At 38.7% G+C, this 27,147-nt stretch overlaps 2 protein-coding genes and 1 long non-coding RNA gene across 5 annotated transcripts; 1 reads left to right on the forward strand and 2 right to left on the reverse strand.

The window, feature by feature from the left end:
• On the reverse strand, nt 1-3,232 carry LOC119728294 (ganglioside GM2 activator-like). The gene is made up of 4 exons (XM_038200480.1): nt 3,085-3,232; nt 2,482-2,661; nt 1,375-1,533; nt 1-286 (listed from the first exon to the last, which is right to left on the reverse strand). Exons 1-4 carry the CDS (start codon nt 3,148-3,150, stop codon nt 143-145), a joined length of 549 nt encoding a protein of 182 aa, XP_038056408.1. The 5' UTR covers nt 3,151-3,232; the 3' UTR covers nt 1-142.
• LOC119728295 lies at nt 2,634-27,147 on the forward strand. Of its 3 annotated transcripts, none has more exons than XR_005271031.1 (4): nt 2,634-2,722; nt 13,580-13,693; nt 25,536-25,735; nt 25,935-27,147. It is a non-coding gene; the product is annotated as an uncharacterized LOC119728295 (long non-coding RNA). The 3 variants fall into 3 exon arrangements; XR_005271029.1 differs by lacking the exon at nt 2,634-2,722 and adding an exon at nt 12,891-13,050; XR_005271030.1 differs by lacking the exon at nt 2,634-2,722 and adding an exon at nt 13,317-13,356.
• LOC119728293 (ganglioside GM2 activator-like) lies at nt 4,353-8,691 on the reverse strand. Its single transcript, XM_038200478.1, has 4 exons — nt 8,450-8,691; nt 7,758-7,937; nt 6,957-7,115; nt 4,353-5,943 (listed from the first exon to the last, which is right to left on the reverse strand). The coding sequence occupies exons 1-4, from the start codon at nt 8,513-8,515 to the stop codon at nt 5,791-5,793; spliced, it is 558 nt and encodes a 185-aa protein (XP_038056406.1). The 5' UTR covers nt 8,516-8,691; the 3' UTR covers nt 4,353-5,790.

Genomic DNA, 27,147 nt, shown 5'->3' on the forward strand with positions numbered 1-27,147 from the left:
TGAAACCGGAGATAAACGCCGGCCTGATGGACCACATTGGCTCGTGACAGACTATACTTACTAATCGATCGGTGAACTGATGCTAAAAGATCTTTATCACAGGTCTACTAGTTAGCCTGTAATCATGTTGGACCGATTTGTTTTATACGCTGAAGTATATTTCATTACAGCCGACCTCACGGGAGTTTTTGTACAGCTTGATTTGCGCCCAGTAGTTGCCGCTGATGAGCCAGGAGGGAATCTTAATGGAAGGGATGTCGATATCGCTCTTTACACTGTACGTGCCCTGGAGATGAGATTAAAAAAAATCAAATATGCAAAGTGTCCATGAAATGAATTTTTTTTAGGAACACATTTTCTGCAACTTTCTACTCCTCTTAAATATGTGAACTATTTGACATGCCTTTTTGGTTAATTTTATTCCAAAGTGCACTTCTTTAACATTAAAACAAATTCCATGCTTTTCTGGACAACTGAGGGCGCTGTTGCTGTGATGTCATTTCAGGAAGACACTGTTCAGTTTAAGGGTTTTCTGTTCAAATGTGAACCTAAAAATCTGCTCATTGAAAACGTGCGAGAGAAGTTTGCTCGTTGGCTTACTGCCATGCACTGACACAACAACGAATCAACAAAGGAAAGAAATTTTACAACAGCAAAATATCAAACATTGAACAGGTTTCTGCCTGAAATGACATCACACTCTTTTGCTCATGAATATGGACATTTGCATTAGCATAAAAACCAAAAACAAATGCCCTTGAAAATGGCAAAACGAAAATTGAAAATAAGGTTAAAAGGGACACAAAGGTGCATTTTCAAGGATAGCATTACAAAAATTACATTGCATGGGCCCCTTAACTTGAAATGAAAGAAACATTGGTATGAAACGACGATTCTTTGCCTGTTTTTTCCAGGCTACTCAGACTAAATTCAGATAAAGATATACGAAACTACGTGTACTAGTAAGTTACTGAACAGCTGTTCGGTACAGGTTTCCCTTTTACAAACATGGAACAGAGTAATAAATAATAAAGATGGGGACAATAATATGTCTGATGGCTGATCAACCGGTATTAGTCTTTGAGACGAAACGGAGTTAACACCTGACAACAGTTTCAATTTCAATTTAGACATTTGGATTAAATAACGAATTCGAGGACTATTTCCCTAATCGAATTACGTATTCAGGATCATTTTAACTTAAACCTAAATAAATAATGTGTTTTAAATAATCGAATGAAAAGCTGGCTTGGAAAACCTATACAATACTCAGCGGTGCGTGCCAGTCGCGCCAGTTCAAGTTAAAGAGGAATATTTAAATTATCTTAACAGATGAGTTGGTAATGAAAGCCAACAAGAAGGTAAACGACTCACGGTTCGTAGCGGGCATTGACACGATGGAAGGTCTTGGAGCGGTGCCGGGCACGAGCCGGGCGGGCCGTTGTAGGCGGGAGGCAGGAACTGGCACATGTCTTGGTAGGTACAGCTTCCATAGTCGCTCACACAGGGCATTGTGATCCACCACCAAAACACCTGGATCCAGGGCGAGAAACACATTTTAGAGATTTATTAAAACTAAACAAAAAAAATTTAAAAAATAGGTCAGCTATAGTATTCTGAATAGGGGGAAAAGGTCATTGGAAAGATTCCCATATCTGGGCATCACAAATTTTCCCCTTCAGTGACCTATCAGCCATTAGAAAGTGATGATGTGTCCTAACGAGTCAAATTTAGCAGGGAAAATATTGATGTATTAACTGAGAAAACACTTAGAAATGTCGGACCAGTCTCATACGGTTTGTGCACAGGGTGACACGTGATTTCAAGATATGGGAATCTTTCCAGGTCACTTTTTTCTTAGGATATTAATTTTGTCCAAGAAACAGCATTCGAGGTTAATCAGGTCAGTTAAGTGGCGGTCGTGAGCCTCAAACTATAAACAGAGTGGAGGAATGAAACATACACGTTTTGGTAGAAAGATAAAATTGTACGTACACATACGGATAATTCAAAATGCCGGAAGTTGGGTACATGCAGTTGTCAGCATTTTTGGTTGATTTAAACATTTATATTAGAAAAAGAAACAGTTATAAACTTGAAAATCTAATAGAGCTTTTTTTATTGGCCTCGTCTTAGATTAACTCACCCGCTGGGCAATCAGTCTTCTATGGTGTTTTTAAAGACATTTTTAGTTTATATATATTTCTTTCATGAACTGGTTTAAAAGCGAATTGTTAAACTCGTACGTAGAGTTTCGCACGCGGAAATGAAATCAAATGACAAAGTTGGGGGAAAAGGGAAGAAAATCAGCCCTACAACATTAAATTTTGCACACATCAAATTAAAAACGAATGTCGAGATGATATGCACTAGATTTACCTTTGTCTTACGGACTTTGTGAGAAATTTTTTTTTATTTCCATTTTCAGGTACAGCTATTACTAGGCTTTATTTGGTATACGTAAAATGGAAGCCTGGTCACCTTTCTCTGAATCTTAACAACGGCTTTCAGGGGTGAATCCAGTTCCTCGTCGACGTGAGCGTCGATTGACACCCAGACGCTGTTTGGACCGGTCGGGTTCAAGCTGAAGCTCCCCTTTAACGGGGCCCCACCGCTGCTGCAGTCACTAGAACTAGCGTATTCTTCTATGTTGATCGCACTCTGTGTCACAAGGAGCGAATACCGAAAATAAAGAACCTGAAAACACTCGGAGCGTGATAAGGTAAGAAACAAAAATGGAAAGACGGAAGACAAAACTGGCAATCTCTGTACGTGCAAATCAAAAGTGCATGCTGTAAAGTTGATTGGTAGAAACATTTTGCAGAATTTTGTCAGTTAAAATTTGTAAACATATACTGAATTTTTGTATTTACCAAATCGATTTAGATGCTATAGACTTATTCTGATTTTGGCTTTTTAGGCCTATTACCAAAGTTTCATTGCCTTCCTTTTTCTTTCCGCTCTTAGACTGAGTTCCCGGGAGTAAAGTAAACTTGAGTGAATAACTATAATCATTGCGAAAAATTATTTATTTTAGAATATGATGTTGCGCCTTAATTGCATGTACGGCCACTTGACACTTACCGCATCTTCGTACACAAGAGCCGCAGCAACCAAACACAGTGTGCTGATGTACATGGAGAAATTCATTTCGAAGTTCACTTTTTGGATCGGACTTCAGAACGCGCCAAAAGAGATACCGAGAAAATATATATAGCTTACTGCGGCGGCAGAAGTACGAGTATTTATGCACAATTTATTAATGTGGATACCCAATCCTGGTGTTCTTGGCATTCGACACCGTGTCAAAACTGTCAATTAGCTTCATGCCAAGTACAGATGTATATTTTTGTTTTCGGCATTAGCGTGTCGAAACACAACAGTCCGAAATTCCCGGCATTTTATTGTGTTGTTTAAGTTCCGAGAATAGGCCTACTGTAAAAAGTGACGTGTTGGACTACAGATAAAAGTTGATGCTAATTTAAAATTTGAAATTTTATCGGAATTTTTTTGTAATTTTAATTAAAACTCGAAATGTGCATTTTCATATGTAAATTGTAGTCTAAAGTCTATGCGTGTCCAAGAAAGCTTGGAATAATCATTTTACTACGAGGAGAATGCTGAAACAATGTATAATCTTGACATAACTGAGATCTTTAAAATCCGGATCCTGCAATCTGTCGATTTTCCTACAACATTGTTATTGCGCCATCTCTCGTTAAAAAGGGAATTTCTTGGCCGGGTCGACATACATAGGGAAATTCCCTTATGCGACCAATTGTGAAGAGATATCCTGTCTGTGGCATTAAGGGGAAAGGTGACCTGAACCCGTCAGAGAATAACAAATTAAGAACAACGATTTGCTTTGAAAATGTACTGCACAAAAATTATTGGCAAACTCCTTGCCTATACTCCTTAAGATAAATAAGTAAAAATGTGGCTGAAAAGAGTTTTGTTAACATGTCAAAAAGGGCCACCCGACTTTTATTGTCCTTATTTCCCCGACTTTCATCAGGATTGAAATTCCTTAGAAAACGCATTTTAATTAATGTTGATATGAAAACGATCTTACTTCGAAATTCATTTAAACTTAGTAGATACATGTTATATTGGGACGTTTAGAAAAGCAAGGGTATAAGAACGCGGCGCGCCGACTTGAACTTCGCCTAGCGCGAATCTTGTGTTCAGGTTGCATTAGGAATTTTTAGTTCCAAATTTTTTTAGAGGTACGTTTCGTGAACCAAGATTACGCATCTTTCATATCTACATATCTTTTGCTTATTAAAACGGATACAATGAAATTCTATTGGGCAGTACCGGATACCAAGCATGGACGAGCATGGAGCAATCAGTACAGTGGTACTTGGCAGTGAATGATTTATTTTCATTTCATACAAAAATAATTTAAAGTGAGAGAATAATTTATGTTTCCTGAGTCAAGCTTAAAAGGTAAGTACATCACAGTGAAAAACAATAGCTGCACTGATCCAATTAATTGTATCAACATCAACATGAAGAAATAACTCGACTTATTTCATAAGTTTCATCTGGCATTAAACCATGTACAAAATTACCCCCACAATAGACTCAGTCTCCACATTATAAAATCGAAAACAAAGATATCTATTAATTCGGTCATGCAGAAGCCTGACCAAACGAACAAACAGGCAAACAGTAAACGTACAAACTGACGAACGACCAAACAAACAAGCAAATCAAGGACAAAGAGCCAACAAACAGACAAATATAGAACGGACGAACAAACGGACAAACAAGCAATTAAAAAATAACAATAATAGGCCCTAGAAATAAAATCAAAATGTGTGTATAAGTTGCGAATTAAACTTAAAATAGCAAACACCAGTAGCAAACACATGCAATGTATTAAATTGGGAAAAACAATAATAGCAAAACGGACGACCAGCTATAGAACAATGGAAAAATAACAAATGTTTAAAAAGACAATTCATATTAACAGAAAGAGAGAAAAAACACAGGAGTAAAATAACCAAATATTACAAACATGATAAATCCCCCTTCAAATGTGAACGAAACACCCCTACACCATCCAAAATTAAACAGTTTCTGGTAGCAACTATCAACATCAAGTTCTGAAAATATTATAGGGAAACAAACACTCGCACTATACTTGTAAGCGTCAGTCTAGGGATTTAAGTGGAAAGTAAGCATGTGAGTATGCTGTTTTTGGTGGTTGTTTTTTTTTTCAATTGAACTTGATCGTCCGTTTAACTTTTGTTACTCTTGCCAATTTGCAATTTTTACCCTCAGTACGAAATAAAATATCAAGATGTATTGATACCTCTATACCATTCATTGACCTAGGGTCATTACAAATTAATTGATAAATGTCATTAATCGATTGGTAAACTGATGTTGAAAGATCTTTATCACGCGGAGGAACTTTAGCCTGTAATTATTTTCAAGATACACTTTCAAGCAAGGAAGGATCCAGAACACATTTTTTTTTGGGGGGGGGGACAGAAACAATTTTGGTCCCCAAAAATTGGTTCAAAAAATTACGGCGTGGGGTTCGGTGCCCGCTAATAAAGGGCCCGGAAAATGTTTTGGATTTTAGATGCTCTGTGGTGCGATCTGAGGCAATTTCTGACTACTTCAACTATTTTATTTAGGAAAAGGTGGTGGTGTACCTCACTTTAACAAAAATTTTGGTGTTTTTTTTTTTGCATGGCCCCAGTTCCCCCCCCCCCCGGATCCGCCCTTGCTTTCAAGATACTACGTTTTGTATAATTATCGTGCTCGACCGATTCTTTATTCCTCGTTGAAGTATATTTCATTACAGCCTACTTCACGGTAACCTTTGTACAGCTTGATTTGCGCCCAGTAATAGCCGCTGGACATCCAATAATAAGATGGAAGCTCAAATGATGGAATGACGAACTCGCTCTCTGCACTGTACGTACCCTAGAGATGAGATAAAAACAATCAAAAAATAGAAATGAAGGAATCATTGGTGTGAAATGAAACAAACATTCTCTGTCCCCACTCATAATAAATAAATAAATAAACAAATTGTAATGCTTATTATTGCGCTTTCCATCGTATCAACAATCTCAAAGCGCTTTACAATAATTATTCCCTCGATCGTCAGACCACGCGTCAGCCGATATCAACGCACATTCGGTCCTCTATACCCTCGCAGGTAAACCCATTCATACTCAGCGAGGGCGGAACACTTGTGAAAGTTGGGGGGGGGGGGTTTCAAAGCACCGCCAGTGTCGGCTAAACCTCATTCATCAATAAGGGCGCCCTTTTCCAAGAGTACACTATTGTGGTGGGATGGGACCTACCAAGGGGGGGGGGGGGGGGGGGGGGGGGGGAATCCCCCAGTGGAAAAGGGGGGGGGGGGGGATGGCCCCCTGCGCCCCCGGTTCCGCCACCAGTATTCATACTGGTGAGTGGAAAGAGGCAATTCAGCGAAAGTGCTACGAAGCTGCTAACACGTGTACGATTAAATACCGAAGTTACTGAACAAATTAGGGTTCTGTTCGGTATAATGTCTTTTTTACAGACAAACATGGGAGTAATAAATAATAAAGATAGGGGAAAATAATGTATCTAATGGCTGATCAATTCCTATTAAAACGTGTTACACCTGACAACAGTTTCAAATTTGATTTAGACAGTGGATTCGGTTAACGAATTGGAGCGACTAGTTTCCTCATCGAATTACATATTCAGGATCATTGTAACTACATGTATGTTCAAATGTAATTAAGCGAAATAAATATAGTTTGTTAATTCAATGAGAAGTTGGCAAGGCCTAGAAAACTAGATATCAAACTAAACCCATCAGTGCATGTCAGAGCTAGGCACCTGTTCCATGCAGTTAAATAGAAATGTATATCTCAACATGAGTTGGTAATTGAAGTACCAATGCTTGTCTTTACCAAACCGCCCAAAGACAATCAACTCACGGTTCGTAGCGGGCATTGGCACGATGGCAGATCCTGGAATGGTGCCGGGCACGAGCCGGACGTGCTGTTAGAGGCAGGCAGGAACTGACACACGTCTTGATAGGTACAGCTTCCAAAACGGTCTCCATAGCAAGACAATGTGTGCCACCACCATGCTACCTAATGATCAGGGGTGAGGAAAAAACAGAAAGAGTTATTAAACTAAACAAAATAATAATTCTTACAAAACGAGGTCAGGTTGTATTTTAAAAATGGGGGTCTTCTCTTAGGACATGTCCAAGAAAGAGCATTCGTGCACGGTAACTCAAGTCAATAAGCGGCGGCCGTGAACAGCAAAGTATGATGAACCAGAAGTGCAGGACTAAAAGATGAATGTTTTTTTTTTGGATAAGATAAACGTGTACGTGAACATGTTACAATAAAAAATGCCGGAATTTGGGTACATGCGATTGTCCTTACGTCAGCATTTTTGGTTGATATAATGATTGTACATTCAAATTAGGAAAAGAAAGAGTTGTTATAAAATGGGAATTCAAGAAGAACATTTTTGATTTGCCTCATCTGTTCGTGGCGTAGAGTAACTCACCCGCTGGGCAATCAGTCTTCTAGGTTTATAAAAAAATATTATTCATTGACTTAGCGAATTTTAAAATTCGTACTGATAAATAGCACGCGCAAGCTATGGCGGGCAAGTGAGACATGTAAAAAGTATGGAGCGCCGATTACATTTCGTTACAGTATTGATATTCTTCTGTATTGGTATACATTTTGTGTATACAAAAATGGAAGAAGCCTGGTCACCTTCGCCTGAATCTTAACAACGGCTTTTAGGGGTGACTCCAGTTCCTCGTCAATGTGTAGGTTGGCGGAGAAAGAGAGGCTGTTCGGGCCGGTCGGGTTCAAGCTGAAGCTCCCCTTGACTGGGGCCGAACTGCTGCCGCAGTCACTAGAACTAGCGTAGCCAGCTATGTTGATCGCAATCTGTGGCAAAACAAGCACAGGGAGTTGATGAAGAACTTAGGAACGAACACCAAAAATAAAGAACCTGAAAAAAAATGGGGGGGGGGGTAACGAAATAAAAATACGAAGACGGAAGACAAACTGGAGGTTGTAAGAAAACTAAAGCAAAATTATTATTGAGAGTTTCTGTATGTAAATCAACAGTGCTGTAAAGTTGATTAGTACAAACATTTGCTGATGTTTGATTGAAAATGATAAAATTATCTATCAAAAATACTTGAATTATTTTAAATTACTTTGTAAAATAAAGTAATAAACGCTGGGGTTATTTACAAAATCGATTTAAATGTTGACCTCTCCGATCTGTAAAACATTGCAGTTGTTTTTCGTTCGACTGTCAAACTAAGTCTTGGTCCCCGGCGTATAATGGACACGAGTTGAATTACTGTAATTATTTCGATTTTTTTTTTGAAATTAATTTTAGAATGTGATGTTGTTGGCCTTATTTGTATATACGGCCACTTGACACTTACCGCATCCTCGAACACAAGAGCCGCAGCAACCAAACACAGCGTGCTGATGTAGATGGAGAAATTCATTTCGAAGTTCACTGTTTACCGAGACTGCTTGATTGACTTCGGGATGCGTCAAATTAGAGAAAATATAGCTTACTGCAGCTGTATAACTCAACCAAGACAAATGAAACTTTACACGCAGAGCACGGAGCATTTATGCACCTTTTATTGATGCGGATACCCAATGCTTCATTAACCAAAACATGTACGTCCGGCTTTTCTTGGCACTCGACTCCGTAATCAACCTATTGGCCAAGCACAGATTTTTTGGGGGGTCAGAATTAGCGGTGCAAAACACAAAATTCCCCTTTTCTGTGGTAAGGCCAAAAAAAGTTCCGGAATTGACGCGGGGACGCGTTTTTTTTTTTTTTTTTTTGCTTTTTTTCCCCTTCAAGCTTGGATTGTACAGACAAGGTGGGGTACTATATATATATTTATAATGCAAATTAAAAATTAGAACTTAATATTATTGCACCATTATGGTAAAACCATCAATTTATCGGGGACACACCCGGGAAAATTCCCTCCGCATCCGAAGCAATATCCTGCTTATTTTACAGGTCCGCAGGGCACTCGATTGATACCAGCTGGTACGAACTAAGGCCGTGCCCGAATTTCCTGGCTAGAATCTTGATACACGAAGTGCATGCGCGCAGATGAAAAAATATCAATCTTTGAAATAATGTACGGCTTACAATCTGTCTCGAACATTGCCAATTAAACTCAATGTTATTGTGACATAACATAGGCGTAGTGGGGGGGGGGGGGTGTGGTAAGGGGGTTATTTTTCCCTCAATATTTTGTAAAGACTGCCTTTTTTCTATTCTCTTTTTTTCAACGGGCTTACCCCCCCCCCTTTTTCAACAAGTGCCCTTTTCAAAAAAGAAGTGGTGCCCTTTTTTGTGGCAACTGCCGTTTGGGTCGCCTTTTTCATAATTTCGCACATGTATCGCCCTTAAAAGCACCCTATATTGGCCCTATGTGTGCATAATTGTCTGTTTTGAACAGCGCCCCCATCGACAGAAGGTACCAGCCCCGCCCCCCCCCCCTTGCTTTTTGATTTTACAGAGACCACGTGTCCGGGAAAAAAAACCTGTCTACATTTCACAACGGATGTGCAAGTGCCCTTTAAAAAAAATACCCTCCAATAAAAATGACCGTGCTACGCCCCTGCATAATGGTCAAATAAGCTGCTCGGGGAAAGACCCGGGAAAACTCCCTCCTGACTGATTACCAAGAAATATCCTGCGGTCTGTCAGACACGAACTAATTCTCTTATAATTTATATTGACGGGAAAAACTTGAAAACTTTGGAAAGTCTGATAGACCTTCCAAACCGGTTATAGCTTTAAAGGTGTTTTCTAGCCCACTTTGAACGTCAAATCTAAAGCTCTCCGCCTCATTCTTTTCCCAGTAATCAGACGGCTGTTGGGATTTTGAGCTAGAATGAACGACGTAGGCCTAGATTTTTGTTGTTAATACGGACAGAAATTTAATTGCTAAACAGGAAACAGTCGCGTTTACTTAAGCGTGAATGTTGGAAAGTTGCTTGAATTATCTGTAGTTTTTTTCCCCGGCGAAGCCTTTAATTAAGAAAAACGCACTCAGTCTGTCGATTTAAATGAGTTCACCAAAGCAAACGATATTAGCCTACATCGTGGTACGTAGTGAGCGAAAAAAGAATCATAATAAACCATGCACATGTCCAACCTATACAAGTCACGTACACCATATAGCTTTCCCATATATTACCGATTCAGTAATTTCACTGAATTGAACTGAAGTCGGCTACATTTCGCTTGAACAACATGGTCGGCTACATTTCGCTTGAACAACATGGAATTGCCCTTCAACATGGGTGTTTACTATCAAAAAGTCAAATTGGGGGTTATTCTTCATTTTGTTATAGCGAGTAATGACGTACATTAAGGGCTGACGGCGCTATTTTCCGCCAATAAATCAAAATTCGAGTTTTAACCGAGTATTGCTTATACTAAGAACACAGTTTATTGTCAGTGTTGTAGTCGAGGCCACAACCTCCGAGGCCGAGGCCAAGGCCGAGGCCACAACCTTCGAGGCCAAGGCCGAGGCCGAGGCCACAACCGCCGAGGCCAAGGCCAAGGCCGAGGCCACCACCTCCGAGGCCAAGGCCGAGGCCGAGGCCAGCTATCAAAACACGTAATAAAATATAATCAATAAAACCAGTTTTAACATCTTTTTAGTTGAATTCACTGAGTTTTGGAGTGCCTGGCCTTACAGCTTGCAATGGGTTTCCTCTTGTAGGGAGTCCGGCGAATTTTTTCTTTTAAAGAAAGAAATCTCAAGTTTTGTATCACTGAAAGCAAATTACACAACAAAATCAATGGCGTTTTAATCAGGCTCATAGGTGTTTGCCCTTTGGAGATACAACAATTTAAACGGCCAAATTTTGAGTTTCTATTCTGTAAGATTTACATTATTTACTTTTAGCATGTTTTATAAATCTTATTTTCAAAACCTATCAAAATGCTTAATATCATAGGAATCCCCATTAAATAAACAACAACTTGATTTTTCAATCAGGTTTTTACCACACATAACCTAAAAGTTACGACCCCCCCCCCCCCCCCCCCCCCCCCCACCTTCGCACTGTCCAGGCGCGCGCCGAGCAAACACCGCGATGCGACCAGACAATGCCAGACGGCCCGCCGTTACGCACCGGCAAAGCATAGTTCCAATCCCGCTCCACACAACGGTATAAGTGTCCACGCATTATCACTGTTAATACCGTGGTGCCAGACAAAGTCTTGCAATGGCCAATCCCGCTCCAAACAACACGGCAACACGGAACATGCGTGCATGATATCACTCAGTTCATCAAAATGACCATGAATTCTCGGATCATCCGATTTGAATCCAATGGCTTCGAAGAATTTTAAGATCATGGCAAGAGGTAGGGAGTCCAGAGGTTTTGGCCGTATATCTGTAACCACGCAAAATTAGTCAATTTCAAACCGTGCTTATACATGTAATAAGTATCAACATGGCTCTAAAAATATTTTTTTTTAAAGTATCCTGGTACCACGAGGAATACTGACTCCTATTATTAAAACATTCATGCAGAACTTTGCATTCATTTGGACGGAAAAACGAATTCTGAAATCGCGCTTTCCATATCGACCATTTGCACCAAACATTACCGTGTGAGCCGGAACTTTCATTTAAATCACCGTGTAAAAATAAAATTTACTTGATAAATCGTAACTGTTTTTATCATATCTTTATGAAAAAAATGGTACGGACTGGTACACTCGATTGTACCCAGAAAGTTCAGACTTTTACTGAAACAGTGGCCTATAAAAAGAAATGATTAAGCTTGCTGCACCTTGCCGCAAATCATTTTTAAAGGTCGGGGTACAGAGGCAAAACGAGACAATTTTGTACAACACTGCAACCAGACTAGTCTACTACCACATGTTATTGTACGCAGATGGGATTGGTGCCAGACTTATGTAGTCTGGCACGCGGTAACAGTTATAACGCTTGCACGCACGTGGAAAGCTGAAGCGCAGGCTAGGCGAAGATGCTACGTACGCGAGTACGTTCAATGCAACCATTTCCAGTTCATTCGTGCGTACATTGTATATGCGTTTGTTTCACGGAACCCACTGCAGCAGAATCTCGAGGGTTTGATACGGTAAAAAATTAAAATTAATTAGAATAGAAAACACATCAAAATGGGCGGCCTCGAGCCGGCCTCGACCGATTCGCCGAGGCCGGAAGGCTCCGAGGCCAAGGCCAAGGCCGAGGCCTTGCACCTCCGAGGCCAAGGCCGAGGCCAAGGCCATGAAAATCGGCCTCGAGGCCGGCCTCGAGGCCGAGGCCGGCCTCGAGACCTCCAACACTGTTTATTGTTACTGAAGTGAACCTTCAGCTGCGAAATGAAGACTAATGATTGTGTAGGTTGGATTTGATTGCGCTTAGTGACATCATCCAAGACGTCATTTTATAGAGACAGTCATAATACCAACTCAAAATCATAATAGGAATGAGTCCCTTGTGATGGTCCGTCCCCGGATGTGCCAAATTTCGGCAGGACTCGAGAAACTGTCAGGGAGAAACTGTCAGGGAATATAAAACAAGGAATATCCCGCGGAGGGGGGGGGGGGGGGTTCAAAATCACCTTCTATATAAACGTTAGTGTTGTCTCTGTGTTGTCTTTATTCAAGTCTGATTTGTTTCGTTTACGGTTGGACAATATATGGGTCGTGGTAATAGCTTAGATCTGCGTCCTAATTCTGTGGTAATAGGCTTTAATTAAGTCTATCGATGAATGCGCGCGCAGACGTCTTCTTTAACTGCACGTGTTTCGCTGGTATTTCATCAACTTTATAAAATTATCATGTAGGCTATTTACGCTGCTACCAGCGAAACTTAAAGTCAGCCATCTTTGTTCGGCGAGGCGCGGGAATTCGGACACGCTTGGTGCTCATATTTTGAGATAAAATTTGCATTGCCCAAATGACTTTACGAGAGTCTTCAAGTACTGATTACGTAATGAGTATCGGTCTGCCAAGTAGGTGAGCGTCGTAGTGAACCTAACCTGATTCTAAGGCTTGCATTTTGGACCGTTGCATACTGTGCAGATTTATTTAGCGGGGGCCGGGGGGGGGGGGTGATGGCGGGGCGGGGCTTCTGTGAGATGGGAAGGGGGTGGGCTATGTGTGGCTCAACCCGCCCTTCAATTTGCGGCTTTTGTTTCCTACACAACCTAGGCTCCCCCCCCCCCCCTCAGCTCTGACTCAATTTTTTTGACTTCATAAACGCTGCTAACAGCGGCACATCGGGGGGGGGGGGGGGGGGGGCTTGAGCCCCCAAGAGTAGAGGTTTGTCAATTTTATTTATTTTTGGGGGGTAATTTATTTTTTTTAATCCCATGATTTGCCCTTGGTGATAATAAGGTGGCCTTTTTTTGAGTAGAATAGGGGTGGAAGTCAGTAAGTGATGCCGTCAACATACTAGTCCGCCCCCGAAAAAAAGACAAATTGAACACAAATTATCAAATTGCTTAGTAAGTTGAATATTGTTTTGAAAATCTTTTTTCCTCAGATCAGACAGACTTTTGCATGCTGCCCTATAGCAGACTTGACCAGACCAATGCCTAGACTAGGCAGGACAGGCTGGATGATGGCCATCACCATGGTGACTGGGATGACCTTAAGGGTGAGTCAAACTAAGCATGCAACCTGCTCCATCAAAACTCATCACAATGTGCACCCAGGAACCTCAAATTGTCATAGTGAAGGAAAAGATTTGGCACAAAACCAGGTCTTTCCTAAATTGTTTCTCCTTAGGCCGAGTAAAAAAAAAATAGTTTCTCGTCCGGGTTTTTGAAAAAAAGGAGGAAGCGGGGCTTTTTATTTTTTATTTTTTATTTTTTTCAACATGACTGCCTTTTCAAAATTTCCTGCAACCGTTGATGTTCCACTGCTCAAAGACACTTTAAAAGATGAAAGACAAGTTGGACAAGAGAACTGAACATATTTACAGTGTCATTTAGGCGAAGTAAAAAAAAAAACATGTTTAGCGTCCCCGCCCGCTTCCTTTTTAGAGGCCGCCTCCTTTTTTTTTTTTTTTTTTTTTTTTTTTAAAGACAAAAATTGATAAATTTTAACGATCTCTGACGAAAGAAATCGTATTTTTAGACTTTTATACCGTGTATAAAGCTGTGGAAATAGTCAATGAGTCCAAGTGGCGGCCATTTTGAAAAAAGCTGGTAACCATCTTGAAAAATAGCCCGGCCGCGTTGTCTTAAAAAATGTGTCGGGCGGCCATTTTGAAAAAAAAAAAAAAAAAAAAAAGGGCCTCCTCCTTCCTTTTTGTCAAAGAGGCAGGACGCTAAACATATTATTTTTTTTTTTTTGCCTTAGAGTTGTATTGGTATTTATTTTCTGATGAATTTGTAGACTTTTTGCGGTGTTTTTCTACTACATTTTTCAAAAATAAAAAATAATAAAAAAATCCAGGTGGCCTCCCAAAAGGAAGTGGGCGGGGACGAGAAACTTGTTTTTTTTTACTGCGCCTTATTTTGACTTTGTTGTAATTGGTGATGAAATTTGAAACAACAGTTGGACTATTTGGACAGATCACAATCATTCACACTATATTAACTAATGCACCCTTGTCATGGCTATTTCTTCTTTGGGGGAGACCGCTCGAGTGTACATTACAATCCTTTTTTTTCCTAATGTAAATTTTTTTTTACGGAATTTACTTTTGGGGGCCTAGACAAAATTTTGGGAGGGCTACAGCCCCCCCAGCCCCCCCCCCCCCCAATTAATTAATTAAGACAATTAATCTAGACTAGACAATTAATCTAGACTGATACTTTGAAATTCTACATTGATAATCATTCGGTGACACATAATTAAGTGGAAAATACATATTGTTTTTCCAACCGTGATGGTCATTTGGCTGGTTCGGGATTAGCTATAACATACCCCACAAAATGATACTTGATTTCCCTTGCAAACAGTGGCTAGATTTGTTGGTGACGGTGTTCTGACACTGGGTAATTGACAATTCTTGCCCATAGGAGAGGCCCATAAGCTTGATTGGCCAGAATATTTCACCCTCATTTCTTGATTCTTTCCTCTATGAATGACACAACTTCTACAAAGCTATTTGTACATGAAGCAATTGTGTTTTAATTTTCTCCTCCATACTTTTGTCTTTCAATCTTCCTCTATTTCCTCTGTTTGGTTTTCCACGTTTGCTCATGAATCTCAAATTGTTTCTCATATATCATGGCAATATGATAACCAATGTTAATCTTACATGTATCTCAATTGATCTTTCATCACAAGTACGTAATAATACCACATTTGAGTAAAAACTCCTCTGCCAAAACATAAATCCAATTCTCTGCAAAACTTTGAGCTTCAAGTGTCCTAATCGGGGAAACTCTTGCAAAAGAAAAGATGTGCATTGAAACTTTTTTTAAGTACAATCAAAGTCAAAAAGCTTTCTTAAAGTCAAAGGCTGGTCTTAAAACTTTGTTAGCACTTCTATATTCATGGAGGGACTTTGTTCGCGTGGATCACAAAAGTGTGGATGGACAGCATCGAAAATTAGTATACAAGCTAATAACTGTATTGCAAACATGCAAGTTTGCAGAATGTTTCCTCTTGGATTGAATACAAGCAAATCTTCTATTTATATGTGATGTACTCACATAGTCTGCATTGCTGCATCCACAGACTTGGTAAACCCAATAGATGAAGCATTCCGTTGATTACAAAGTCCCTTCAACTCGGGCCGTTAGTAGGGGCGATCGCGTAATTTTGTCGGTCTTGTGCACATAACTATTTTTGTGAATGTTAATGGTGGGTCACATTGTGGCAGTCGTGTTTCATGTCAGTTGCTTGGGTAGTCACTCAAGTCAGCCATTCCCGAGAGTCAACCCCCTTCTCTTTGGACACTCACTTCACAAGGCACTCCATTTTCAGCCAGACTTTTTAACTCAACAAGATCCCTTCTGCTTTTCTGTTGTTTTTCAAATAAGAGCAGATGACTTTTTCAACTTCCATCAGGTTTTGTCCCTGATCACAACTGCTCTCCCTCTTCTAATGAGGGTCATTTTTTTTGTTTCACACAGACCTTTGTCAGTTCTTTTCTTTGCTCAAAATACATCATCCTTGCAAGTTTCAGCAATTCAACAATATTCAGCAAGTTTCAACAATATTCAACAATATTCAGCAAGTTTCAACAATATTCAACAATATTCAGCAAGTTTCAACAATATTCAACAATATTCAGCAAGTTTCAACAATATTCAGCTTGCCCTGTTCCCTGTCTGATGATACGGACATTCAAGCTGCAATACGTGTACATGTAGCTCCAGCCCATTTGTACATCAAAATATTGAAAAGTTTCATCTTAGTTCTTGTGCACTTGTTGCTGACATTTTCTTTAAACTTGTTTACCACTGTACCCAAGCCCCTCCTTTCGTTTGATCAGTAACAGACAGTCAAAACTTCAATCCTGTCCCCTGCCATGCCTCTTACACAGGTAGTCACCAACAGTCAGATCATATTTCTTGTTGGCACGGTGACAGTTATCCGTCAACAGACACAAAAGCAGGCAACTGATAGCCACAGCTGGCTTATCAGTCTCATACAGTCAAAGCATAGCTACATTTGTACATCAGGTTTCATAACAATCACAGCCAGTCAATTCTGCTTAATGAACTTGAAGGCAGGGAGACCTGAACTGTTAAAAACAGTCACTTGATTTATTTTGACTGCTGGACTGGCCTTGTTGAAATTGCCAGCCAGAGAGGGAGGTTGTTCTAAAAGGCTTCCCTTCTCTTTCTATATTTCTTCCCAAAACATACGCTTGAATGCATTCTCATTTTCAAATCACAAATGTTTGCCCTTGATTGCACTATCTATACTGAGAACTTTTTCTCTCGTGTCTGAGGCAACTTCAGCCCAGCTTCATGCAGCTCTTACTCAAGCTTCTATGAAAAACACTACACACATTTACTATCTTTCTTGTGCTTTGTTTGAACCCTGTGCCAGACATTGAATTTTCTCTGGACATCTTTGACATTTAGCAAAGCTCCAGACCTTGTATTTGCTGTACTTTCCAATATCCTTGCTCATCATTCCTGTCTATTTCTCATCCCCCCCCCCAAAAAAAAAATCAAGTTGTAAAATTTCAAATCTTGAAATTTTTTAATAGAGAAATTGAGTGGTAGGAATAAACTATGCCAATGATTCTCTATATTCCACCAGAAAGTTTTCTTTGCTTGCAATAAGTGCTGTCAAATGTTTATTTCAAGTCTGAGACAGCTTCATCAATCGTCATGCAGCAACACTGCTCTTCATACACCTTTGTCTTCTCTCCTTTATCTTTATCTTCATACACCCACGCTGTTTGGCCAATATGTCAAGTATTTAATTAACCATGTACTGGAAACTTTTTCTAGTTCCTGGAAAAGTACTTCCTCGACTGACACAGTTAGGCTGCAATTCTTAGATCATGTTTATTGGTCTCTTTCACTGTGTTGACTTCAATACTTGAGCCAACCACAGCCTCCTCCACCCACCTACACCTGCCACGGCTCTCCATCCTACCCCACATTTCCCCACATCCCACCACCCCTTGTTGAACAAACACCAAGTACATGTATCCCTTTAACCTACCACATTTTGCCTTAACTGTCAGGCCAAGCTGCATAGCTGTACTTTCACAAATTTCCTTTTCTCATCCTACATGCATATTCCTCGACCTCGACCCGCACTTTCTGCCCCCCCCCCCAAAAAACAACAACAACAACAAACAAACAGGAAAAAGGTGTATCATGCTATAGTAGTTAAGTTTTAATCCTTTCATCTAAGGAAGCAGGCAGAAAGTTAACTGGCAATTCAGAAAAAAATAGTCTTTTTGCTATATATTGGTTTCCGAAGTTAAAGGCAGCTTGAATGAATCCAAACATGTTTCTAGACAGGTTCAGCCATGTGTGCTTGATTTTCAAATGCAATGATCAAAATAATGTGGATTAACCAAAGCTTTGAAGTTGTTGAATCTGATTTGAAACTCGCTTAACTGTAACTGGTTAATTGGACCTGCATCAAAGGCATTAGTATCAATACTTTGTAAATAATAGATAATTTGGTTTGGGGAGTTTCAGCTCGCTGTAATGGCTTGAAGCATGAACCACGTTTCACTCATCAAATTCAGTGGAACACATGCTACAGTGTTTAACCTTACTGTGTTCATTCCCGGATGGAGATCCATGAATCTAAACTCCAGACAAACATTTTTACAAAATTGTTGATTCATTCAAAAAAGGTTAGAGGGCCTCATGAGGTTTTGACCCTGGCATGATGTTGGAGAAAGATTCTGCAAAAGTGCAAGGGTCCAAACCTTAGGTTCATTTACTACTGTGTACCGGTATTTCAAGTCAATCCAGTTACATGTAGTAAGCAGTTGTGCAGCAGGTGGTTTTTTTTTCCACTTTTCTTTATTCATCAATAAAATTCTGTTCATGTTAAGTTCTTAATATTTCTTTTAACGGAATGAACCTGGACAAAATAAAATACACTAAAAATCCAGGCATCAATTCCCTAGAATTACTGTAAAACCTGAGAAAAGTGTTGTGGTTAAGACCTTTTCCAAGATCTCACACGGATGCTTATAACAAGAAAGGTGAAATGTGAATCACATCCAATTTGAATGTATGGTTTGCTTTGAACATGCATACAAAACAGATGCTTTCACGTTACTTTGAAAAGACGTTTATTAGGATCATCATTATTGCATTCAGATTTTCTCTGAATATCTTGAGGTCTTGAAAGGTCTTGACTGTAGTACTCAGAAGCAGATCCATTTACTGAAGGGGGATGGAAACCCGCATTTGCTCGTGTTGGTGAAACTTTCTGTATTTGAAGTGATTAAATAGCCAGTTGACAGAATAAGAAACAGGGAACAAAGACAAGACGTTACCTCAAAACAAAACAAAAACAGTGTGAAAATGGGGGGGGGGGGGGGGAGGAGGGGAGGAGGCCTGCCAGCTGCATCCCCTTCTGGATCCGCTCCTGACCGACTGCAGGTTTTACCAATTAAAATTACTTCCATTTTTGTAGTGGTTGTTTTTTTTAACAATTCAAAAACCAACTACGAATTGTAATTTGTTTACTCAAAATAAACTTCATAATAATAGGAAGCCCCATAGCTATTGGTATTTCTAAAAAGTCAACATTTATTCTTTATACCCATGTACATGTACAAACTCTACCCACACAAACTTGCACAATTTGGTGGCATACACATGCAGCTACTCCTTTTGAAAAACGTGATTCATATCATGAAAAAGTGCCAAAGGTATAAAATTACATGTACATGTACTTGAAACAAATTATTAAAAGAAGATGTTGTCTGCCTTGCTAAATCATAGCCTTGGGGATTACAAACAAATAATTGGTGGAGTTACATGTAACTACTTATAGACAAACCCAAATGGGCCTTGAAATTGGACTATAATTGCAACTTTTAAATATTTTTGTTAACATTTATAATGCGGAGAGTTTGTTTCCAAAATGTGATGAACGTCATTTTGTTCCCTTTTAGAATCCTGCCCTCTGGTGGCTGCCCAAAGTCAGTTATGACAGCTATTTATAGTCAAACACAATTTAAGAATACAATAATTAATGAAAGTGAAAAACGTAGTTTGGAAACAGCTGATATACTGTGTATAGTATACAACCTTTGAACTTGGAACTTTTTTTTCAAATGGATATATCACATTTTGGAAACAAACTCCTCAAATAGTCAATGATAGTTGGTTTCTGATTACCAAACTTAGTCACCATTGAGAAGGGTGATCCATTTGGGAAAAAGTTTATCAAAATGAATACTACTGATGTTGACCAAGTCTCTGATCTGTCAGTTCCTGAAGGAATATTATGCTCAACTTGCTTGCAACTGGAAAACTATATGAGAATAAGGTTATAGTCATTGATGGAAAGTGTTTGTTTTTTTAAGTGTTACTTATTCAAGTTGATATTGAGAAAGTTTGTCATTATTTGTGACCATTCATTGATGGTTGTTGATGCTACACAGTGGTCACTGGAGAAAGGATTTTGTTATGGATAAAGAAAGTCTAATCACGTTTTAAAATGTGATTACTGCAAGAATTTTTCATTCTTAATAGTTAATGGATGAAAAGGTTGATTAACTCGAAGGTTGATCACATGATTGAAAGCTGTTTGGAGAATTAACTGATCGAAGTCAGTGCAGTAAGTTTGTCATGTGTTATTGATGGCAAGAGTTAAACAGAGTGAAGTTGATTTATGGATGAAGAATTGCAGATCAGTGAGAAGAAACTGGTGACAGTCAGGATATGCTGACCAAAAAATGCTGAGTTTTATCTCCGGTTCTTCTCAGAACCAAGTTTCTCTTTTGGAGTTGGTAACTTCACATTGTATCTGTAAATTTCTCTCAACTTCCTACAAAGATGATTCATCACTTACTAAGAAGTTGAACACTGCTGGAAACATAACTGATGATTGATATTTATGTTTAGAAAGTCAATCATTTGCAGTGTCATTTAATTGCTGGAGGAATCTGGTCAGCAACAGTGATTGAGAGGTTGATTATTCATCGCAAACTTGTATGGAGTAATGTCTTCATCTGCATTGAATCATCACTGAACACAGTTTTGTCGCAAATATTTGACAAGAATGGCAATTGATTGTCTAATGTAAATCTGGAAAGTTACTGAACGCGTTGGAAAACATGCTACAGGTATTGGTGAATGCAATGGATGTCATCAATGTAAAGGTTCAGTTGACATCACACTGTTGGATCAGAGTTTATCACTTGTCTAGAAAGTGGATTGCTGATTTGAGTCATCTATCATGGTAGATAATCTTGGACAGCTGAAACCTAAATGATTTCATATGAGTGACGAATATCACAAAATGATGACTTTAATGGAGGAGGTTGAAATCCAAAGTCAGAAGTCCATTCTAAATGACAAAATTTACAATTGCATGTAGTCCATTCTGCTGAATTGAAACACTTGCTGAGGCTGTTACCGAGAGTCAAACCTGGTACCTGTTGTATTCATGGTGGAGGAAGATAGTTCTTGGCCTGTCTGGTTGTTGTCAAAGTAGGAGGCGCCTGATCCTTGGAATAGCCCCACTTCAGGGTGTTGCCTAGGTAACCATTGCCTTGGTAACGGAGATGGCGTAACCCCATGCTGCTGTGTGGGAGCCCAGTTGGCTTGGTGTGGGTCAGTATTGTAAGAAGTCTGGAAGTAGGCAATAGAGCTTATTAACCCTAACAGAACTCAACCCATCAAACCCCAACAGCATGTTTTGTTGGAATCTGTCATGATGGGTACAGTACCCCCAAACTGACAGTCTTTTACATTGGGTTGGTACACCTCCAGAAAGTCAGAAATATGTGTGTGCAGCTTCCCATATGGTGTTGGAATTTGCCAGGATGGGTATGGTTCCTAGTAAATCATGCTAGGGAGTTAGGGTTAAGGCAACTATTTCCTGCATAATCACAGCTACATCTTGCCCTAACTTCTCTTTGCCTGTAGAGTTATGCAAGATTATACAAGAAGGTTAAATATATATTTTCAGGAGGTTAAGGTTCCCACTGTTTGAACATTGAAATTTGAAAAAAGTGCAGTAATTTTGCAGAGATTATGTAGAAAGATTTTTAGAAATCTGTAACTTAAACTCTGCCTCACTTTGAATGCAATGAATTTAATTTCTTTGTATTAAAGTGAAAAACTGTTCCTTTTAAAACTTTTAAATGCATATATGAGACTTTATAGGGGCTTTTGTGGATTGATATTTTTCTAGTATATGTACTTGTTGAATTTTTAAGCATTGAAAATGTCAAGCTTTACAGGGGCGGATCCAGGAATTTTTGTGAGGGGGGGGGGGTTCAGGCCCGTCAGATTTTGTTATGTCTGATTGTTGCAGACAGGCGGACATATAGGTAATACTTAAAATTATAATGCTAAATTGTTATAACTAAATATAAATAATACAAAATGTGTTTTAGAGCAGGGGTTTTCGACCCCCCTGCCCCCTGGATCCGCGCCTAGTTTATGCAAAGTATACTGACACAGTAATTACATTGTAAATTCCCCTAACAAAAAGGATGTCTGGATTTTTAGGGGCAAAGTTTTTCATTCTGTGATATTTCACCAGGGGCAACTACAAGACCTTGTGAAAAAGATGTGAATAACTTTTTCTTTTTTATTTTAGCAAACTTTACCGAAGTAACATTTTGATGCAGTTCTGAACTCGATTTACTTACATATCATAACATGTGAAGTATTTTAAATAAATTACAAAGACTTGTACTGTATGAGTTACAGCAGTCAGTCTTCACTGCGGCTGATCAATCCACTTGGCTTCATTGCCAAATCATGAAGAAGGATGCACACACTGTTGAGGAAGTCCCTCAAATTTGCCTAGGTGCTAATATCCATGTGTGTTTCTCGTCTTTCATACTATGACTTGCTAAAAAATTAATGTTGAATCTATCGGTTTGGTCATGTTGGTTGGTTTAAGTACGGTCAGTACATGTATGTCTTGGTCAGGACAATGTCATGGTTTAGAGTTGAATCTTGCCTACTTGACCTACAATCTCTTCAATTCTGGATTGTTATTAGTGTAACATACATATCTTTCTCTCTTCAATTCTGGATTGTTATTAGTGTAACATACATTTCTTTCTCTCTTCAATTCTGGATTGTTATTAGTGTAACATGCATACATAGCTTTCTGTCCTCTACTGTTAGAATTCTCAAGCTGTGTTTTCCTTGTTACTGGCAGCTTTTCCCACAAACATGGATATATTATTGTCACACTTGATTCTTGAATACTCTTAATTGTTCCTACCCCCAGTCCCCACCCCTCCTTCCCAAAGCCATATTCCTGAGATCCCCCGCCTGGCACATACACACCAACCTGGGCAGAATATAATCAGCCATAATCAGATAAATGGATATTTTAATGGTATACATATTTTAGAGTTAGATTTGAAATTAAAATTCCACACTGTTTCTGTAACTTTATCAGATCTGCTCAGTGGTTGGCATATTATCCTTATACATGAAGGACAATTTAATGTTCGTCTTACATGTACTTGCCTGGAATGTGTGGCATTTTTCCCCTTCAAATTTTAGAAAACCACAAGACCTGTGAACTGCAAAGTAATGGGCAATTACACTGTCACTCACATTACATTTATATGCCATTAGGCTACTTTGACCCCTCACTGCTCCAAACGTTTTTGATCAATAAACAAATCAGCCTCACCAATTCAACCCATTTGTTGGTCTTCACTCACGTTCCAAAAAAATGATACATGAACAAATTTCCTGCAATGTTCTCCTGAAGTCTCCTCAAACTGTAGTCTGCAACACAGAAGAAACATATACCTTTTATTCAACCCATAGATATAAAAACCCATTTTTAATAAAATCAGTGTGTCTTTTAGATGCAGCGAACATTTGATTACAGGGAGGATTGCTTACTCGCATTAAATCACTCACATTGCGTCACTTACATTATATGTACTTCCTCTTCATAGTTTCTAAAATCTGAATTTTATGAACTCCAACATTGTGAAGCTCTTTTCTCATAAGATATGAACCTTTCTCTCTGCCTTGAAGACAAAACTGCTTACATTTATTCAATTCAAGACACTTAGTAAAAAATACATCCTCTTCCCCTGCCATGTCTTTACACAGGCTAGTCACCAACAATCAGATCATATTTCCAAGCAAGCACTTTGGCTAGTCAAATTCAGTCACTAACAGACACAAACATGCAAGTGGTAGGCATAGTTGGCTTATCAAGTCAAAACATTGCATAAACAATCACAGCCAGTCAATCCTGCTTTTATGCGTAGGCTGTGAGCTCTGGTTGATCTGTTGAAAACAGCCATTTGATTGGTTTTGACAACTTGGCACAGAATGTATGTTTGCATAGGAAGGTCTTAAAACTAGGTGCCAAAGTGACTACAAAAAAATCCATGGTTTTCGCACAAAAGACAGTTTTCTTGGACCAGAAAAATCACACAAATCTACATTCCATCCCACTGGCATACTGCACTCAAATGAAAGATCTTACATTTCCCTTTAATTTCACACCACATTTCTTGTTGTGATGCTTGATTTCTTAAATTTTCCAATTTCAGCCTTTTCCACTTTTGCATGTAATCGCCGATGCCCAATTAAATGTGCATAAAGGATTTCTTACTTTTAAAAGTGAACTAGATTGAGCTATGTGTGTATAGTGACGTTCCCTAACGTGGCACACTTTGACCTTTACCCCGACTTTCCTCATGTACATGTAGTGTTGCCAAACTTCTTTGTTGACAAACTTCAAATTCATTCAGTGAAGTACTGGTACTTTTTCCCTTATTATTAATCTCTGTGAACAATTTCGATGTCATGAAATTTTATCCGAAATTCAAAAACAGTGGCATCCGGAAAATTGGGCACAAACACGGCTAAGTGTTCCCTGACGTGTCGCACTTGAATAAATCTCGGAAAATTCCAAATTAACATTTAAGAATTTCTGTAAAGCCATAAATTCTGATAAACTATTATTATCTCTACTTACATACCCAAATAGACGTTTGTCAGAAAATTGTTTTCTTATTTTTGGGGGACATTTTCAAAGGGTTAACTGTGCACTAAAAAAATCGAAAAATCACGCCGGAATAAATATTTCTTCTAACTTTGTAACGGGTAGATAAACTCGTGATTTACGAACGGGAGTGTTTAGAACTTAATGAAATTTCACTTTCTGTGAAATTTCAGTTAAAACTTTTGCCAGCTAGGCGCTACAGGCGAAAAATCAGAGTGCGCCACGTTAGGGGCCGCGCGACATTAGGGTACATCAATAATACTATTAGGTTGATTAATCTCCAATGGAAACATGCATTCTGAGCCATGTTATTACTTGGGTTAATATTGGTCAAGACCCCCATTGGTTTGTACACAGTAGGCCAGGAGATGAGGAAGAAATTGTTGACCGTTTGTGACCTCTTAAATAGTAAGGAGGGTTAATCTAAACTTGAAAAACATTTTTAAAAACGGCTGGTTTTAGCATTTGTTTCTGCTCTGTAACTTTTGGCTGGAACCATTTGTCTTATCAGCCAATCAGAATTGAATTCCCAACTTTAAGTGTAAGGCATTTTATTTATCTATAACTCAACAATAGCTGCTGGAAATCTGTAGAAAACCAGGAATTGTGATTTTCAGAATAAATTGAAGTCGCAAAGCTTAGAAAAAGTGCATTAAGTCTGTTACAACTTGACCTTTTTGCCTGACATTATCAATAAAAAAGGTCAGATCAATGTCTTGCAGAATCTAGATATTTTATTGTATGTGCTGAAGCAGATTTGAAAAAAAAATGGTTTAAAACAAATGTTAAACCAGCCGTTCAACATGTTTTTGTGATGTACCATTAATTGATGTTGAGTACACTTTGATAACTATGGATTTTTCCTCCATCAGGTGACTGATCACATGACTAGAGACGCTGGTTACTGGTGGACGATTCATCAGGCTCATCTTGAAGACTGCTGAAGGGACTTGGCTGGACTGGAGTGGCCTGTGTTAGACAAAAGCAAATCCATGGCAATGACATCTCCCTATCCATCATGCAAGATGTGCATGCATCTTCAAAGGCCAAAATGACAGGCTCTTATGAGAAGGTATTTACATTACAAAACAAAACAGATGTCTGGTTTTGTTTGTGGCAAAACTTCTGTGATAGTTCACCAGGGGCAACTGCAAAGATATCATGAAATTAAACAAATGTTAAAACCAGCCATTCAACGTATATATATTTTTGATGCACAATGAATTCATGTTGAGTACACTTTGATGACTATTTGTTTTTTTCTCCGTCAGGTGACTGATCACATGACTAGAGACGCTGGTTACTGATAGACGTTTCTTCAGGCTCATCTTGAAGACTGCTGAAGGGACTTGGCTGGACTGGAGTGGCCTGTGTTAGACAAAAGCAAATCCATGGAGTTAACAAAAGTTTAAATCAGTAAAAGTTGCATTCCAAGTGCTGTTCAAGGAATATATTTTTTTTCTCATACATTTTCAATTTTTATGTTTGATATCCAACCCCAAAACTCAACTGGACACAATCAGATCCACTTTTTGAGCAGACTAACTCCCGGTCCATACATTATTATTTACGATTGCAAGAATGGAATTATTGTCGAGATGCAAGTAATTCAATCTTTAGGCCGCTTTTTTCCCCCCATGTCTCATTCAAAGTAAATAACGTTTGTTTTGCAAAAAAAATTGCAATGTTATAATACAAATCTATTTTTTCAGGATGAAACTTAAATATAGCACAGGGAATGCAACTTTACACTTTAAAGAAATGTACATGGCAAATAAAATGAAAAATAAATGGAAGAACATTTGTTCCAGGCACGTCACAAATTCTGAATTTGTGTTTTAAACTTAAAGAAGATAACTACACATTGCAAAAATTGTTCAAAAAGGAAACAATTGTTTACATTTTGGCAAGAGGCCTGATTACAGACCTAACTTATTCAGACTTGTCAGTCTTAAGGCGAATACACTCTGTATCCAAATATTTACACTGATAATTCCCTGACTCTTCATTTTGTATTAAAAGTGTTTGCACTTCAGGTCCTTATGGAACAAAACTTGAACCTATAATAGTATTTCCTTTACTTTTTAACGACCTTCACAAATATTACTTGACAAGAACGTCTCAAAGGTTAGAACATTTTAGAATGTTTTGCAATAAGGACTGCTTTTCTTGTTTGGTTGGTTATTTCCTAAAAGAAATTCAGAATTTGTTTGACGTGTGCCTGGTTCATAATGTTCAACTTGTGATAAATTGTACAATGAAAAAAAAACTTTAAATTTTTAATCTTAATATTTACCATGCTTTTAATTATATGGATCTACATGTAGAATGGCACATCATTATTTAGTAGGTGTGTGAATGTCTTTGATGTCTGTTACTGGTAATATTACAGCAATTTAATTAAAGTTGGTGTATCATGTTTTTTCCCAAAATTTCGATTTTCTTTTCCTGAAAATATTGCCCTGCAACAAATAATAGGCCAAA

Source organism: Patiria miniata, unplaced genomic scaffold, assembly GCF_015706575.1.
Source record: "Patiria miniata isolate m_02_andy unplaced genomic scaffold, ASM1570657v1 HiC_scaffold_20, whole genome shotgun sequence".
Taxonomy (NCBI): domain Eukaryota; kingdom Metazoa; phylum Echinodermata; class Asteroidea; order Valvatida; family Asterinidae; genus Patiria; species Patiria miniata.

Coding starts and splice junctions, on each gene's coding strand:
- LOC119728294 (XM_038200480.1), bottom strand. CDS start 3,150: ATGAATTTCTCCATGTACATCAGCACACTGTGTTTGGTTGCTGCGGCT. Junction 2,662..3,084: donor CTCTTGTGTACGAAGATGCG/GTAAGTGTCAAG, acceptor CTTGTGACACAG/AGTGCGATCAACATAGAAGA. Junction 287..1,374: donor GTCAATGCCCGCTACGAACC/GTGAGTCGTTTA, acceptor TCTCATCTCCAG/GGCACGTACAGTGTAAAGAG.
- LOC119728293 (XM_038200478.1), bottom strand. CDS start 8,515: ATGAATTTCTCCATCTACATCAGCACGCTGTGTTTGGTTGCTGCGGCT. Junction 7,938..8,449: donor CTCTTGTGTTCGAGGATGCG/GTAAGTGTCAAG, acceptor GTTTTGCCACAG/ATTGCGATCAACATAGCTGG. Junction 5,944..6,956: donor GCCAATGCCCGCTACGAACC/GTGAGTTGATTG, acceptor TCTCATCTCTAG/GGTACGTACAGTGCAGAGAG.